Here is a 16,445-nt window from a genome sequence, read left to right as displayed (position 1 = left end):
TATGCCTATGCCTGTAAAACTAATAAAATGGACATTTATCAACAGAAATTGATATAAAGCTTAAAAACTTACGATCATGTTTGCATAAATGATCATCTCCCGTATGGTCTAGTGGCTAGGATACCTGGCTTTCACCCAGGAGGCTCGGGTTCGATTCCCGGTACGGGAAACTTTTTTCTTTTCTTTGGAACAAGTATTGTGACCAAAATCTATTATCTGACAAAGAGGTTAATGTTTGTCGCGCTTACGTAACGTGTTTGTTGAGGGATTTTATGTATGTAGATTCTAAATAAATTTTTAGAGTTTTTCGAGTTTATTCTAGAATAATAAATGGAAAATCCGACTTTACAATTAATTTTTTTCATTCTTTACAAGCTGTTTTAAAAATACCCAATAGATGGCGCTATCCATTAGAGCCTCTGTCGGTCAGTTTTTTATCATAAACAACTTTCTATGAAGTAATTTAAACAACAGTTACTTCGAGAGAGCTATGTAGATTCGTAATCTTGAAATAAATTGTAAATCTTGTAATAATCTTGTAAATTGATTATCAAAAATTATATACTTGATGAGTAAGACGACGAAAATCATCTTTCCAATTTTTCTAATACGACTATTTTACTAATATTATAAACGCATATGTTTTGATGTATGTACGGGTGTTTGTTAGAACGTATCTCCAGAACGGCTGCACGGATCTCGATGTATTTTACAATAGATGTAGAACACAGTGTGGAAGAACACATAGGCTACCTATGATCCCGGAAATGTGTACGGTTGCGTGGGGATACGTTTGATTAATATATTTACTCAATAACACATCTTATTGAAATTTAGCACAGATATAAAACATAATCTCGAGTAAGACACGAGATACTTTTCACTTTTTTTAATACTGCGCAGACGAAGTCGCTAGTATTATTATAACGCTGTAATGACAGCACTGTAAAGACTCTATTGGATTTAACACATTGTTAAATTATGACGTATAACTACAAAATCTTCCCGTTTCCATACCATCAGGCTAAATACCGTAACGGCTACAATAAAAGTGTTGTGCAACTAGAAGATGTCTCGACACACGACAATGCAGTTTCCTAAGTCATTGTTTATATCCAAGGTATGGAACGCATCGTATATAGTATGTTATGGTTGTATGGAATCCGGCAGTCTGGTTTCTAACTTCAAAATGAGTGGAAATATTTCTTTTGTTATATTTATTATTGCTTGTACAAGTTTGGTGGCTGCTAACTATAGGAGCGATGGGTATGTTTTATTTTTTATTTTCTTTTTTAGAAGAAATAAATGAGTAAGGAGTTTACTTGTTAAGTCTACAAACATACTTTCATTTCTTTTAAGAACGTGCCTAAGTACTAATAATGTGATTGATTCGAAGATTTTACGAGGGTGGAAATGCAGCACCGAAAGTCGATTTAATGACATATATTTCAGTATTTTATGCAATTTAAATTATCCTCATCCGAAGCCTCGATCACGTGATCTGATGTTCCTATAGGTTATTGGCGCTTCCAAAAGCGAACAAGTAAATACTATGCTATCAAATTTCCAGAGGTTTCATGCCAAGTTCTGGATATCAACGAACAGAAGACCAGTTAGCTGAGCCGTCTTCGCGGTTGGAGAAAGGCAGTAGAGAGGAGAGAGACAACCAGCCCGATAGAACACAGAGATTCGGTATTTCAGCGTACGGGACCACCGGGGTAAGTCGTCCAGCCGCTCTTGGCTGTGTTAAACTATGGCATAGTCTAAGTCAGTGATTCTCAACCTTTTTTTTGTTGCGGCACATATTTAACGATTTAAAAATTTGGCGGCACACAAAGAAAAAGATAAAAATTATTTACTAACTACAACACACTGCATAAATAGTTTATCAACTGTATAAAATTTATTGTATCTATATGACATTTCTAGACGCTTTTTTTTCAACTATTTTTCTGTCATTGTTCTTTTATGCGAAGAAATACAGACACAGTGTGCGTGTGCAACAAGTCAGCGAAAGTCAAAATTTGGCGGCACACAAAAGTGCCGCGGCACAGTGGTTGAGAATCACTGGTCTAAGTAAAAACTGATTTGTACAGTTCTTTTTTTATTTTCTTTTATTTAAAATATCAATTTTACTTTAGATATTAACATTCATTGATTGTCCCAGATTTTTAAGTTCACGCCAATATTCAAATGACAGCTGGTCCAGACAAAGTAATATACGATTTTCCCTATCACTAATAAAATCGACAAAATGTGTCAAAATGTATAGGAAAAATACGTGACATATCAAAGGTTCTTGTCATTTCCATACATTTTTGACTTTTCGATTAGCGACTTCACTTATCGAATGTTAATTTGTCTAGTCCCCCAGGTTCTTCGCCGTAGTTGTAAGTGTCTAGTATGTTAGAAAACTGTTCAATATTATGTGATTTCAGTCTCCCTATGGTGGTACCGCTCCGGGCATTTACGGTCCAGTAAAGATCGACTTGGGCGGAGTACTTCTAGGTTCGATCTTAGGTTTTGGTGCTGTTATTATTCTGCCTAAAATTATACACGCCTTCTCTTATGGGTATGGCGGTGGTTACGGCAGAAGTAAGTACAATATTCCTCTAAATTACTTTTCAAAGGCAAACCTTTAAGCCACTAGCTTAACGGTTTTTTATAGAATCAGAAAGTCGAGACAATAATTTTTATTTTATCAGCTAGTAAACTATACATTGAGAAGAATCGATTAAAAAATAACTTCTTTCGTCTATATCTATTGCTGTTTCTTAATAACTTTAGTGCCACCGACTTACCTGGTCAGTTCACTTTGATACAAAATAATCATAGGGGCATGGATTGTGTTAACCTTTGTGCTCTATCATCTCGATGCAGATCTTTCTAGAACCTTCTAGTCTCATATGACTTACTTTCACGTGTCCTTACAGGTGTGGAGACAGATTTCAACCAAATATCGGATATGTTCGGCAAGTTAGACGAGACATTGAGTAGATACAACGTGGATACTGCGGCCTGCATGCAGCGACTGACCTGTTCTTATGTACAACTTGCCAACGAAAACATGGCAGCTGGGAATGCGAGCGACTTTGATGTACTGCTTGCTTCTTTATCTAGGTAAGGTATTTTGACAGCAGACAGACAAGAAGATAGTGTTTTTTTCGCAAAATCGTTTTGAAATTCTTGTTTTTTTTTTCGTTATTAACTAATTTTTTTTTTCAGTAATTCTTTGGTGCGTCGTATGATAGACGGTACTACTATATTCGAAGCGATGTCAGTCGGCAAATCCTTGGATACAGATTGCCAGGTGGAATACCCAAAGTGCAAGTTGGACAAGAAGACAGTTATTAAAATAATGTCTCAATTAATACCATCATGAAATAAACTGTAACTTAGTTAAACTTAGCTGCAAAAAATTACACGATTATATTTCTTTTAATTGCTTAGTTTTTTTTACAGAAAAATAATAATAAATCGTTTTAAATATTAATGGCTTTTTAAAACACGTTCAAATAGAACAATGCATTTTCGTGAATTTGTTCATACAGCGGTGCTTTTAAAACGCTACGTTTTTTTATCGGGCAGTGTTGCATTTCGAGTATTTCGCGAAGGAACTAATAGTAATTTTAAAGCATTTATAGCTTAACGCCGAGTTTTAACGCGGCGTAGAAAAAGCCCCCGTGCGAATGCGGGCTTAGAGGACATCAGGGATAGGCGAATGAAGAATAAAACAACTCAATGTATAAATTTAACAATTTTATTAGATCAACACCAAACCCTATCTACATCTGATATGCTCGGCTGCTCAATTATCGACATATGACATCCATTCATTCTCTCATTTCATATTAAATCTAATGGGTCCCGGAATACGTTGATAACGTTTCCTTGGCCAGTATTTATCTATTTGTAAGTCTGGATATTTGACTGTTCACTATCATTTATAAGGTAGAGATCATATTTCCACATAGCGTCTAGCTTCGCGTCTTTGGCCTTTGGCCGCCTTTTTGAATAAAGTTTATTTTCACTAGAGCAATGCGCCTGATATACAAAATGAGTCGCGCGCGGACAATTACGCGGCTAGCCGCTTAGTGGAAATAGCCACTTAATGTGCTTATACAAATCGTATTTTTTTACGAGGGCAGGTACGACTATCATTTTTAGTGCTGTGAACGTGAAGATTTTATATAAAGCAACGATAGTATCTCTGTTGTTTCTAAAAAAATGAGTTTCTGTAAGTGTCCGCGGTGGAAATTCACCGTTTCAAGACATTTGATTTGGCGCTCCTACTTTCAAATAAGGTATTTGAATTAGATTTATTTCAAGCTAATGCTACCATACACTGTCCGCTTAATTTGGTCGGTGTTGTGCAATTAAGAACCCAAGTTTCCAGTCACAGCTACAACATGCAGTACTCCGACTGCAACAGCCCGTTTATGGTGGCACTTAATCGATCGATTCTATATAAATGTTACTTTAAATCACTCCATTAGCACCCATCGCTTATAATTATATTAAATCCCGCGTATTTATTGTCTTAAATACATAATTATGGTAGAAAACAAAATTGTTTCTTCCCCACTTTAAGTCAAACATGAATATCTGGTCCGGTGAGTCGTAGTTTGTTGCAAGACAGCTACTGACTTCTACACATGGATAGGTTATAGCCTTGTTATTTTGTGCCAATTTGATTTTCATAATTTTGGCGCTGACGGTCGCTATTGGTAGCGGTGGTGAGAAGTGGAACTAATAATAGAGATATAGCTGAAGCTGACAGTAACTTCAAGAGGCGAAGAGTTGGAACAAAACAAAAGTGGTAATTTCCATGAAATCATAAATCCATTAATAGAGTGGCTATAATACAATGACTCGTGACACTTTTTTGACATTGTTAGCGAGCTGTCATAATTTAGTTTGACTTATTCTCACTGGGTCAGATAACTTTGTCGGTCTATTTATGCTAATCTATGTTGTAATTGACATTTTTGACATCATGACATCATTTTTTTTTTAGAAATATTTGGAGCACCAAATCAAGACCAAACAAATTATAGATAGTAAGTAAATTGAACGTGAAATTACTATAAATCGAAAGGTTATATTTAAGGCGAATAGCCGTTGGTTTCTGAGATCATTATCTTTGTATCAAACACATCATTCCTGTCATTATCTTTGACAAAACATAGTATATTTTAAACGGGGATTTTTGGTCTCAGAAACCAACAATAGCTTTTATACGATTTACATATATGTATATATAAATTCACAACCCTATTTTGGCTTCGCAAATCTAATGAAATGAAAACGAACCGACGACAAGAGTTACATATAGAATCTCTTAAGAGATGTAATTTTTTCATTGCATGGTTGGAAAATATATGGGTTGGAAAGAATCGTCATAATATCTGGGCAGTTTAATTAAGGCCACTACAACACTATCGTAACACTACGAACTTACCCTGGATCAGGCTTAATTTTAAAAAGCCTAATTTTAATATTTTTCGGTGTTAAATCACTCCGTAAAAGGATAATTCGTAAACATGTCTTTTTTTTTGTAAATAGCCCGTCTATTTTAGGGTTGTATCACACAAACGGTTGCGCGAAGTGTTTATAATAAATACAAAACATGTTGCTATGAGCATTTATTTGGTAATTGTTAGGCGGATATTAGAAAATGGAATCGGAATTTTATTTTGTTACCTCAGAACTCTACTGCACTGACGCTTGTATTATACTGGATAAGCGAGAACCATTGTCTAGTCTCGACGGTTCATAAGCGAGAAACTTGCGTGAGTGAGAAACCTTTACATGTGAGAAAAAAATTTCTCTCGCTTATCCAGGTTCGACTATATATTGTTATCCTTTTCCTTTTCTTTGTCAAGAGATAACAATATGTATCAACATGTCACTGTAGTCAAAAGCCACAGTTATATTTAATTTTATGTACTTTTTCATGTATTCCAAATATAGTCAGGTGAAATTGTCCGTTTTTTTATAGTAGATATTTTTTTGCGTTAAAAATTACTGAGTTACAAAAAATCGAGACAAAAAAAAATGTGCAAAAAATATAATTTTTCCGAGTACTGGTATTTTGAACTGGTAATTAAATTGTAATCAAAGTAAAACTATATTTTTTAAATGTTTCTAATACAAAGAAATATATATATAAATAAATTAATTTGAGTCGAAAATATATTTTACTGTCGGATCTTAATCGATTTTGTTATCTAATTATTGTAGGAAATGTGCAATTTTTTTTTCTTTCAGTATAAGAAAAAATACTATCGACTTATTCACGACCGTATTTAATAACTTAAAATTTATATATTATATATACAGTCAAAATCTGTTATAACGACATCGAAGGGACTACTCATATTGAGTCGTAAAAACCGATAGTTGTAACAACCGGTGACAGGTATTAATAGGAAAGATATGTATATAACATTCAGCCAGGACCTTTGATTTTGGTCAATTTAACCGGTATGTTGTTCTAAACGATGTCGCTATAAACGGTTTTGACTGTATTTTGCAAATTATTACTCTGAAATATATAAAAAAATACTTAGACTTAAGTAAATACTACTTTCGTTAATTTTTATGATGGTATTCCATATCTAGAGGAAGTTTGTCTTATATCCATGTTTTTTTTTTTACCTTTATGTCATAGATTTTTTTCATACTTTTTTCTAATAAAGTTGTATCATCATTAATTTATTAAATATTTCATTTAAGTTTGAAATTATGACAAGTTTTTACAATCGCAACCATAAAATCTTTTTAGATAAATAAAAAAAATATATATATCCTATATTTTTTAAAAATCTTATTAATATTGTGGTAGTGTTTGTGGGCAAATTTAAAAAAGAAAATTTTCACATTGGATGAAAATGAGCGCCTTATATACTTACTCGAAAAGAATTATTTTATACAAATTCATTTAATGTACAAACATTTAATGTACTTTTTACATAAAACAAAACATAATTTTTTTTAACAAATTTCACATTTTTTTTCGAGATTTTAAAACTGGCAAGGTGTTGAGACTAAATTTGAAATAACATGAACTAAATTCAAATTAAAAAATATATATTAATTTTGTAATTAATTTCAAAACCTCGGCATAAAATTCGTCTTTATTTGCAAATTATGTGGACATTTCAAAATGGGCAAATTATTTGAAAGATTTGGTCAATTGTGTTTCAGAGACCTTTCTATTACACTGGATTTAAGCAGTAGTTTTTTGTGCCTATTTGACTTTCATCATTTTAGCGTAACAGTAGTGGTTGGTAAATCGGAACGAAGTTAACGTTATTATTTCTTAAAAGCGACCTATCGAGCAGATATTTTTAAAGGTCAGTAATTTCAGGGAATTTGTAATTAAAAAAGTAATGAGCAAATGTTTATGGCTGGCTGTATGCCGCGGTGGTTTACATTATAAAATTATCTATGGTCGATGACATTCGAATTTCAATTTTTGACAGCTACGAAATATTCAAATATAGTGCAAACATTTAAAGGAATTTATAAATATCAAAATAGTTATATTTATAACAGAAATCCATAACTTAAGGAATGTTTCGTAGCTGTCAATACTGTTTATATAAAAATTGAACCATTCCACATATTGTTTATTTAATTCCTTCTAAATATTAACTAATTGCAAGAAAACCCGGGATTAATTGCTTTAAAATCGACAAACAATAAAGTAGTCGTATGTAAAAATATGAATAAATTAACAAGAAATTGTACTCAAAAGACTTGGAATTTAATAAAGATTATTACATTTATCTAAATCCATTTGGAATCATACAAAAATTAACATACCTTGAATAAAAAAAAACATTTGACGACGTATCGACCATACAATTCATAAGTCCATACAAAATTGTATGGACAGTTCCATTGTATTTGTGATGTCTGTTTTTGTTGGTTTAATGCTGAGAAATATCCCTTTATATATCATTCACTGGACAAGTGTACTAAAGAATGGATGGGCATATGTCATTGGTCTGACATTTGGATGAGGCTGGAATATAAAAATTAGATATATTAGAAAACTATCGTTTTTATGCGCGTAATTAAAAAATAAATAAATAAATATAGCCTATGTCACCCGGAGATAATGTAGCTTTCCAACAGTGAAAGAATTTTTCATATCGGTTCAGTAGTTTCGGAGATTATTCAATACAAACAAACAAATACTTTCTAGTCATAATCTTACTAATATTATAAATGCGAATGTTTGGATGGATGGACGGATGTTTACGGTATAACAGATCTGCATGAAATTTGGCAAAGATGTAGAACATAGTGTGGAAGAACACATAGGCTACTATTAAAGTTTTTTTTTTTTTAAATTTCGCACGGACAGAGTCACGGGCGGCAGCTAGTAAAAGATAAGATTATTCACATTTTATAAAACTACTTAATACCACAACGTGTCTGACTTTATGTGATAAATTAAAAAATTACCTAAACAAATGTTCTTACTGTTTTTATATAGTCAATTTAAAGGTATAATTACTGTTCAATAGTTTTATATGGAATTTATAATGTACTAGCTTTTGCCCGCGACTTCGTCCACGTGGAATTAAAAAACAAAACTTAATAAGTAGCCTATGTATTATTCCAGATTATGTTCTAAGTTTGTGCCAAATTTCATCGAGATCTATTCAGTCGTTCCGGAGATACCTTCATACAAACATACATTCATCTAAACTTTCGTATTTATAATATTAGTAAGATAGAGTAAAAAAAACCTTCTTAGGCATAGATACGTCATAAAAGAAAAAAAAAAACGACAAAAGTTACATTATGGCAAGGTTATAGTGACAGAATTAAATTTGATTTATGCTTTAACTTTATCTGTCTTTAGCACTAATAAAATACAATTTTATATAAATGTTACATTAAAACTCACCACAGCCTCGTAAGTTGTAAAGTTAGGCTTCAAATCTTTACCATTCATTGTTATAAAGGCTCCCAAATTCGCCATTGTGTCACTGAAAATAAAAAAAAAATACATTCATTCATCTCATAAGAGCATACCGGAGGCCTAACTAACGCCTTCTCTTCCCATCCTTTTCTCTACAAGGCAAGAAGGGGACGTGAATTTGACAGAAGACACTAATAAGAAGGGGAAATACCTTTTTTCTGTGCGTCAACTTCTGAAGTAGTCGCTTATTTTGGCGAATAAAGGCTGTTTGACATATTACTTACCAGTAATTGGGTGCGGAGAAGACGGTAATACATTTACCATCATGAGCGACTTCGTATCCATCACTCTTCACCTCATGACTCCTGATGATGTAGTCGAGGTGGTTCCTCTCGAGGAAGCTGTGGGTGACGTCAGGTCCAAACTGACATCCCACACCGCGCTTTGACGGAGACCTTCCCACCATAGGCTGAGGGTCTGACCACAACAGCTCACACATTATACCTGAAAATTATTATCACAGCTTATTTATAGCACAAAATAGTGTAACTTATAGCCAATTGAAAGATAACTTATTAATATTATAAATGAAAATATTTGGATGTATGGATGGATGTATGTTTGAAGGTATCTATAGAACAGCTCAACGGATCTCAATTGCATTTGGCATAGATGTAGAATCTATTAATAGGCTAGGCAACATAGGCAACTAATATTTTTTTTATTTCCGGGCATACGGACTCGCGGACGACAGCTAGTAATTTAATAAACAATCAATGTATCTAAAATGGATAAACTCTTTTAATATTTGAAATAAAGTAATGGCCGCTATGTATGGACTTTGACATTTATATCTTTACACAAAATTGCACATTTATAACTTATTCGCTTACTTATTATATTAGGAATGACAGAAGTATTAATTAGCCGTTATTAAATTAGTTTAAAGGATTGTTAAGATCAAGCGAGTTGATTGTAACTGAAATCAATTCATTTAAATTGCAAATGCAAACTCAGCTGTTCAACACTCACCATCTTCCGGAGGCTGTTTATTTCTATCCACGTTCCTTATATCATCAAGTGTGACATCATCACTGGAGAACAGTCCACCATGCATCACCAGCACTCGGTTATTAATACAATGTGCCAGTGGTAGCCAATTGTACACCTCGGTGAACAAGTCCGCCATCTGAGCTGTGTACTTAAATGTTACTTCACCACGGAACCCATACATACGGTTCATGTCCAGGGATTCGTGATTACCTGAAATATATTAAAGGTGTATTAAATAAATGAAAATAAAAAAAATACATTATTTGACTAGCGGCCTGTACTAGCTTTGATCCTATTACTCGGGAAAATAAATTACTTTATAATTTTTTTTCAATTGACTTTTGTCTTACAAAAATTTATATTTTTTAAGCTAAATAAAAAAAATATATATTACATTCATATGTACAGACTGACACATGACAAAAATTATCTCAAGTTAACTCAAAATAGTTCTAAATAATCTCGTATACAAAATCAATTAGCAACTTACCTCGAGACATGAAAAAGTGGTCGGGATATAAAAGTTTAAAACTAAACAATGTGAATATACATTCAACACTGAACGATCCTCGATCAACAAAATCTCCATTGAACAAGTAAGGGTTCTCTTCAGACGGTAATCCATTTAGCTTGAATATATTCATAAGATCATAGAACTGTCCGTGTATATCACCACATACTGTGAATTTTTTGTCATCCGGTACTTTGATATCAACAAGAGTTGGCTGATTACTTAAATATGCTTTGACATCAATGAGGATCTGGAAAATAATTTTATGAAAAGGATTCACATATTTATATACTTACTAGCTGTGGCCCGCGACTCCGTCTGCGCGCAGTTAAAAATAACTTAATAGGGGTATGAAAAATAGATGTTGGCCGATTCTCAGACCTACTGTCAAGCCGTTTCGGAGGAGTACGGGAATGAACATTGTGACACGAGAATTTTATATATTAGACTAGAGAATTACATAAGGAGTAGTATGCGCTTGTGCATCAGCTACCTTCTTATCTAAGTCCTGTCTAAATCAGTCTACCCATTCCGGTAATTATCAAACAATTTCAAAAATTGATTTTTGTTTTTAGCTACGCAAATATATCTTGTGTAGGAAATATGATTTTTTTACGATTTTATATACAGACACTCCAATTTTGTTAATATATATGTATATAAAGATTTTGAGGTATTAACATAATAAAAAAAAAAACCTTATAGGCATATTTCTTGTGTAGATGCTTTTCTTGTTTGTAATGTTCAATTAAATCATTAACAAATTTAACTGTTACTTTGCCATCTTCCAACATTGGACCTTCATATTCATCCTCAATTGCTGAAATAAAAAAAAAATACAACTAAATTTTGTCCCCATCTTTAGAGCGGAATTAAAAAAAACTTAGTAAGTCTATATATTCTTCCAGACTATATTCTACATGTGTCAAATTTCATCGAGATCTGTTAATCTGTTTTAGAGATACATAGTAACAAATATCCATCCATCAATCCAAACTTTCGCATTTTTAATATTAGTAAGATTAGTATCATATAAAGTCAATGACAGCTCTGTGTAAAAATATTTATTTTTGGATTCTATAAATCTTTGTTTAAAATAAACCTCCAATAATATTGTTGTAGAGTAAAAGTGAAATACAAAACCTTTCATCACAAAAAGGATTAATATTGAGCCGTTTACGACTTATTATCTTTCTTACGGTGATGTATGATTTAAAAATCTATAAAGATACTAGCTGTCGCCCGCGACTCCGTCCGCGCGCAGATAAAAAAACGTAATAGCGGTATGAAAAATAGATGTTGGCTGATTCTCAGACCTACTCAATATGTTCACAAAATTTCCGTTTCGGAGGAGTATGGGAACGAACATTGTGACACATCATCAAAATCACAACATCAAACATAGATTTCCTTCCCTATATTAATAGATAACACTTTATCCGAAATATTTTATTGAAAACATCATGATTTGCAATCGCTTCTTTGTAGGAGATTTAAACCGTCATTTTATTTATAAGAAATAGACAGAGCATAAAGACATTAATTTTCTATTTTAATTCCTATTACTATGTCAGAAAATAAATAATATCTTACTCATAGCATCAAGGTTGATAGAGTCGGCTATGTTCACTTCTTTCTTGTCAACGGCTATTGCTTTTTCAAATGCAATTTTTTTAACAATCTTATTACATTCAGTATATTTCATCTTAGCATCCTGGTCATTTGGCCTTACTTTGGTTACCTGTAAAGTAAAAAAAAAACTCTACACTGTCTGTCTTTAAACCCCTATTCCACTAAATCTAGCAATACAAGTACAGTTTGTAAAAGCCATAGGATTACAAATAGTAATTGTATACAAGTTATTTACCAAAATATTATACATAGTATTAGTGAAAAGGGATATTACTCTGAAATATATAAATCTACTAGCTGTCGCCCGCGACTCCGTCCGCGCGCAGTTAAAAAAACTTAATAGGGGTTTGAAAAATAGATGTTGGCCGATTCTCAGACCTACTGAATATGCTCACAAAATTTCATGAGAATCGGTCAAGCCGTTTCGGAGTACGGGAACGAAAACTGTGACACGAGAATTTTATATATTAGATTGTCATAAAATATCTTGTAAATTAATAACTAGAAGTTATTTGCATTCAATTATTTTCCTTATCCTTATACTAGAATACAAATTTCCACATTTATAAGGATATTATTATATAAATATATACAAACACTCTATTTATTTTATATGTATAGATTAGCATTTTTATATTTATGTAATAAAATAATAATTCTATTAAATTAAGAATGTAATATCAAAATGCTACAAAACCACATAAGTTCGCACAGCAAATGTATTTTAGGTATAAAAAAATTACAAAATGTCATGCATTTTTTATTGTTAATAAAAGTTAAATATATACAGTCAAACCTGGATAAGTGAGAGTTTAAATTACAAAGATATTTTTCTAACTAATAGATGTCTCTCTAACACTAGTATCTTACATGTGGAGGTAATTTGTACGGACTGCATAACTCTTGCTTATTCGACATTAACCATATAGAGTGCAATTGATAGGAAAAAAATCATTACAATTGGTTTACTGGTGTAGTAAATAAGTTGTATCTTAGACTTATATAGACGGCAGCAAAGAACAAAAAGAAATTAATTACTTTAGAGTGATATCTTTGTTAAAAGTTTCATTCTATTTTTTACTTATTTTTAGGCTTCCAGGTTTATTTCTTGCCAGTATGTTTTTTATATTAATACCTTATAAGAAAGATGTTTAATAGAGAAATTAAATTATTGTTAATACTGGGGTCAAAAGTAATGTTTATAATAATGAAGTAGAAGAAAGCATATGGCATTTGTTTCTGTTAATTATAAGTTAAGTTGTCCGATATAATTCAACCATAATATATTATATATCAAATATCAACAAATGACCATCATTATTTTGTTTTAAATGCCATATTAGTTAACTATTCCAAATTCAAACTTAGCTTAGTTGAGTTTGTTGTAGTTATTGGATTTTCGAGTTTTAAAATGCTCTCCTGGAAACTTGTGATTTTGTAGACAACCATTTGTTCTTTGTGGCAGTTGATATGTTGACATGAGGTTATAATAATACTTACAAATTCAAAATCCTTAAGGGCTAATTTGTACTTTCCTAAAGACATGTGAGCAGCCGCTCGCCTATAATAGGCCTTGGTATAGTTTTTATCCAAATCTATTGCCCTAGATGCATCGACGAGTGCATATCCAAAGTTTTCCAACCTTAAATTAGCTATGCTCCTATTTGCGAAGAACACCGCATTATTCGGGTTCTTCTCTATTGCTTTTGTATACAATTCGATAGCAGCATCGTAATTCTGTTCTGAAAATTGAGGTTAGGTTATCGCATACTTTTTATCTTGTCATATTTATATCACCAAATATGCTGTATTATCAAGTATTAATTATATTACGTCATTTTTAATGGTTGATTTAAATTGTACTTACTTTTAAAGAATTCATTAGCTTCATTTTTCAATTTTTCTGCTGCCTCTATATCCTCTTGGGATACTGGCCCGGTTACTTCAGCGTTTGTAGCCATGTTTTAATCAATTAAATTAATAATAAAATTAAAGCAATTTACAATTACATTAATCAATCATCGATATTAACGTGATTTTCTTGACGGACATAAAATGTAATCCGTAATTCATGAAAATTTAAGTAATGAATGATGAACGAACGAATTTGTGGATGACTGATAAAATTAGTGCTGCCATATCATTTTTAATTTTTTATCGCAGATTAAAAAAACGAGAATATTTTTCTCATACAGTACCATAAAAGTAGAAAAATTCTTTACTTTACTATTAAAGCAGCTCAAGGTTGAAGATCCGGGGGAGTATAAACAAGCGACAAAAATACATTTCATAAACTCAAAAAGCAACTTTAGTTACCATTTTATCAATAGCTGAAAAGCTGTACTTTCAGGCTTTGGAGCTCTATTTTTAACATTTAATTCCGTCACAGTCTTAAAATTTCAAAAAAGCAAAAATGACAAATAATAATATTTACAGATTAAACAGTCTAGATAAAATAACAACGTGTGGTACCCATACAATTGTTTAGTCAGAATTGGACTGGCCTGTCCCAGACACTATGCCAGTTGCGGCGGAATGGTCGAACTGGCCTGAAAAGTAGAACGCCATCCCAGTTATCATCAGACTGGCTTATTGGTTTCTATGGGCTATATTAGGCCAATTGTATATCAGCGCTGATTTCGAGCGCGACTGGCCTACTGAGCTGGCCTAGTGTGAACGGGGTATAAGAGATGGCGCTATGTGAGACCTTATTGTTTATGCATCGCGTAGCGGCGCAGGGTAAGGCTTTTTTAGTCTTTTACTAATATACAAAGTGGGTACTTTGTGGTCTTGGTCTTGTCTCGCAGCAACGCACAGCAGTGTCAACAATGTTTTTTTTATATTCAGTGGCGATTTATTATTATTAGCTTGTATTTCGCTTTCATCATTATATCATTATATCGTTCCGATTGTGGTTTTCATTATCGTTGTTTAGTTGTAGATTATAGATGTTGTGTTGTTCGTTGGTCGACCTGTTCATGTCGTTATATGGAAGTTATAGGTGGTAGGAGTACCACCAAGGTCTTAGTAAATAAAGTAAGAGTAAATAATCTATGCAAGCATTACTGGTTTAAAAGAACTTTATCTTCCAATCTCCTATCGAGGGAAAACCTGCCTTTTGCCCCCTATAGATGTCAGCATGATCAAGAAAGGAAGTAGCACTAAATATATCACAGATGTACAAAAACACTTTTTTATTTTATCTTATCTATATATATAAAAGAAAGTCGTGTTAGTTACACTATTTATAACTCACGATCGGTCGAACTGATTTAGCTGAACATTTATGGGGAAGTAGCTTAGAACTAGGAGACGCACATAGGAACTTTTTTTATCTTGTGTGCATTTTTTTTATTATGCGTGGACGGAGTCGCGGCTAAAAGCTAGTTTGATATATAAAGCACTTTGTTGACTATAGACATAGCAACGACTTTTGTAAAGTTTCACTCAAAAATAATAAAAGCAATTTTTTCAAATATATTTAATAAATTATTTATAACAAAAATAAAAAAGGATTACATTTTTATTATTTTTTCTAAAACATACAAAACGTATAAAAAGTTTGACAGATGTCAGCCCAATGTTGATGCTGGTGCCACCTACTTAGACCTTTTAGTTTTTCTCCTATTTAGAAGTTAATGTCGATGAGAAAAAAATATAAAAAGAATATTTAAATATTTTCAATAAAAATATTTTTATTTTCTTACAAAAGTATTGCAAATATAAATTAAATTACTACCTAAAATACAAGTTATATAACATTACTTAGACGAACATCTGTAGAGTCACGCAAATAAGCATCACAATAATACTGCTTTTGACTAAGATAGCCGAGCTAGGTTCTTCGCAATCGTCGTTCTGTTGGACTTGAACGAAGTAGGGTTGATGGAGTTCCTCTCTTGTCGCCATGTAAGTATTGATGGCGGTTGCTCCCGCCGCTGGCATGGTCCTTGTACGACTTAACTTCCATACTCCCACTGGGAACACAAAATTACGAGTTTCGATTATAATTATTTCTAAGGGGTTTTAAAGTAATCCTTGCAATGTAAACTAAAGTTTAAAAATATTCCGTGTACATAAAAACTTCTAATTTTTAAATAGCCATTCCAGTTAATGATTGCACGCTAACGAAACGATTGCTTGTCAATGAAACTATTTTTTTATTATTTTACATTAACAGATGAGTGACCAAATTTTTGGTGGTTCTTAAAGTGATTGAAGTTTAGTATGGTTCAGTCTTTTAAGCTAGCGTTCACCGGCGACTTCGTCAGTGCCGAATTAAAAAAGTCTATAATATTCCCGGCTGCA

General features: G+C 32.4%; 3 protein-coding genes and 1 non-coding gene across 4 annotated transcripts in view; 2 read left to right on the top strand and 2 right to left on the bottom strand.

The window, feature by feature from the left end:
* Nucleotides 1-97: 97 nt before the first annotated feature.
* On the top strand, nt 98-169 carry Trnae-uuc. The gene has a single exon. It is a non-coding gene; the product is annotated as a tRNA-Glu (tRNA).
* Nucleotides 170-945: 776 nt separating this feature from the next.
* LOC106712066 lies at nt 946-3,388 on the top strand. The gene is made up of 5 exons (XM_014504510.2): nt 946-1,266; nt 1,571-1,718; nt 2,439-2,595; nt 2,934-3,120; nt 3,226-3,388. The coding sequence occupies exons 1-5, from the start codon at nt 1,070-1,072 to the stop codon at nt 3,380-3,382; spliced, it is 846 nt and encodes a 281-aa protein (XP_014359996.1). The 5' UTR covers nt 946-1,069; the 3' UTR covers nt 3,383-3,388.
* Nucleotides 3,389-7,798: 4,410 nt separating this feature from the next.
* Nucleotides 7,799-14,242, bottom strand: LOC106712053 (serine/threonine-protein phosphatase 5). The gene is made up of 9 exons (XM_014504497.2): nt 14,005-14,242; nt 13,638-13,879; nt 12,099-12,246; nt 11,204-11,325; nt 10,485-10,755; nt 9,974-10,204; nt 9,226-9,445; nt 8,927-9,008; nt 7,799-8,032 (listed from the first exon to the last, which is right to left on the bottom strand). The coding sequence occupies exons 1-9, from the start codon at nt 14,096-14,098 to the stop codon at nt 7,970-7,972; spliced, it is 1,473 nt and encodes a 490-aa protein (XP_014359983.1). The 5' UTR covers nt 14,099-14,242; the 3' UTR covers nt 7,799-7,969.
* Nucleotides 14,243-15,721: 1,479 nt separating this feature from the next.
* LOC106712067 overlaps nt 15,722-16,445 on the bottom strand; it is a 29,356-nt gene continuing 28,632 nt past the window's right edge. The window contains exon 49 of the mRNA XM_045681959.1: nt 15,722-16,114. Within this exon, the coding sequence (XP_045537915.1) occupies nt 15,903-16,114 (212 nt within the window). The 3' untranslated portion in view covers nt 15,722-15,902. The remainder of the gene's footprint in view (nt 16,115-16,445) is intronic.

This window comes from Papilio machaon, chromosome 17 (assembly GCF_912999745.1).
Source record: "Papilio machaon chromosome 17, ilPapMach1.1, whole genome shotgun sequence".
Classification (NCBI taxonomy): domain Eukaryota; kingdom Metazoa; phylum Arthropoda; class Insecta; order Lepidoptera; family Papilionidae; genus Papilio; species Papilio machaon.
This window is presented reverse-complemented; position numbering and strand designations above follow the sequence as displayed.

Coding starts and splice junctions, on each gene's coding strand:
- LOC106712066 (XM_014504510.2), top strand. CDS start 1,070: ATGTCTCGACACACGACAATGCAGTTTCCTAAGTCATTGTTTATATCC. Junction 1,719..2,438: donor CAGCGTACGGGACCACCGGG/GTAAGTCGTCCA, acceptor ATGTGATTTCAG/TCTCCCTATGGTGGTACCGC. Junction 3,121..3,225: donor CTGCTTGCTTCTTTATCTAG/GTAAGGTATTTT, acceptor TTTTTTTTTCAG/TAATTCTTTGGTGCGTCGTA.
- LOC106712053 (XM_014504497.2), bottom strand. CDS start 14,098: ATGGCTACAAACGCTGAAGTAACCGGGCCAGTATCCCAAGAGGATATA. Junction 13,880..14,004: donor AGCTAATGAATTCTTTAAAA/GTAAGTACAATT, acceptor CTCAATTTTCAG/AACAGAATTACGATGCTGCT. Junction 11,326..12,098: donor TATCAACCTTGATGCTATGA/GTAAGATATTAT, acceptor TTTTTATTTCAG/CAATTGAGGATGAATATGAA.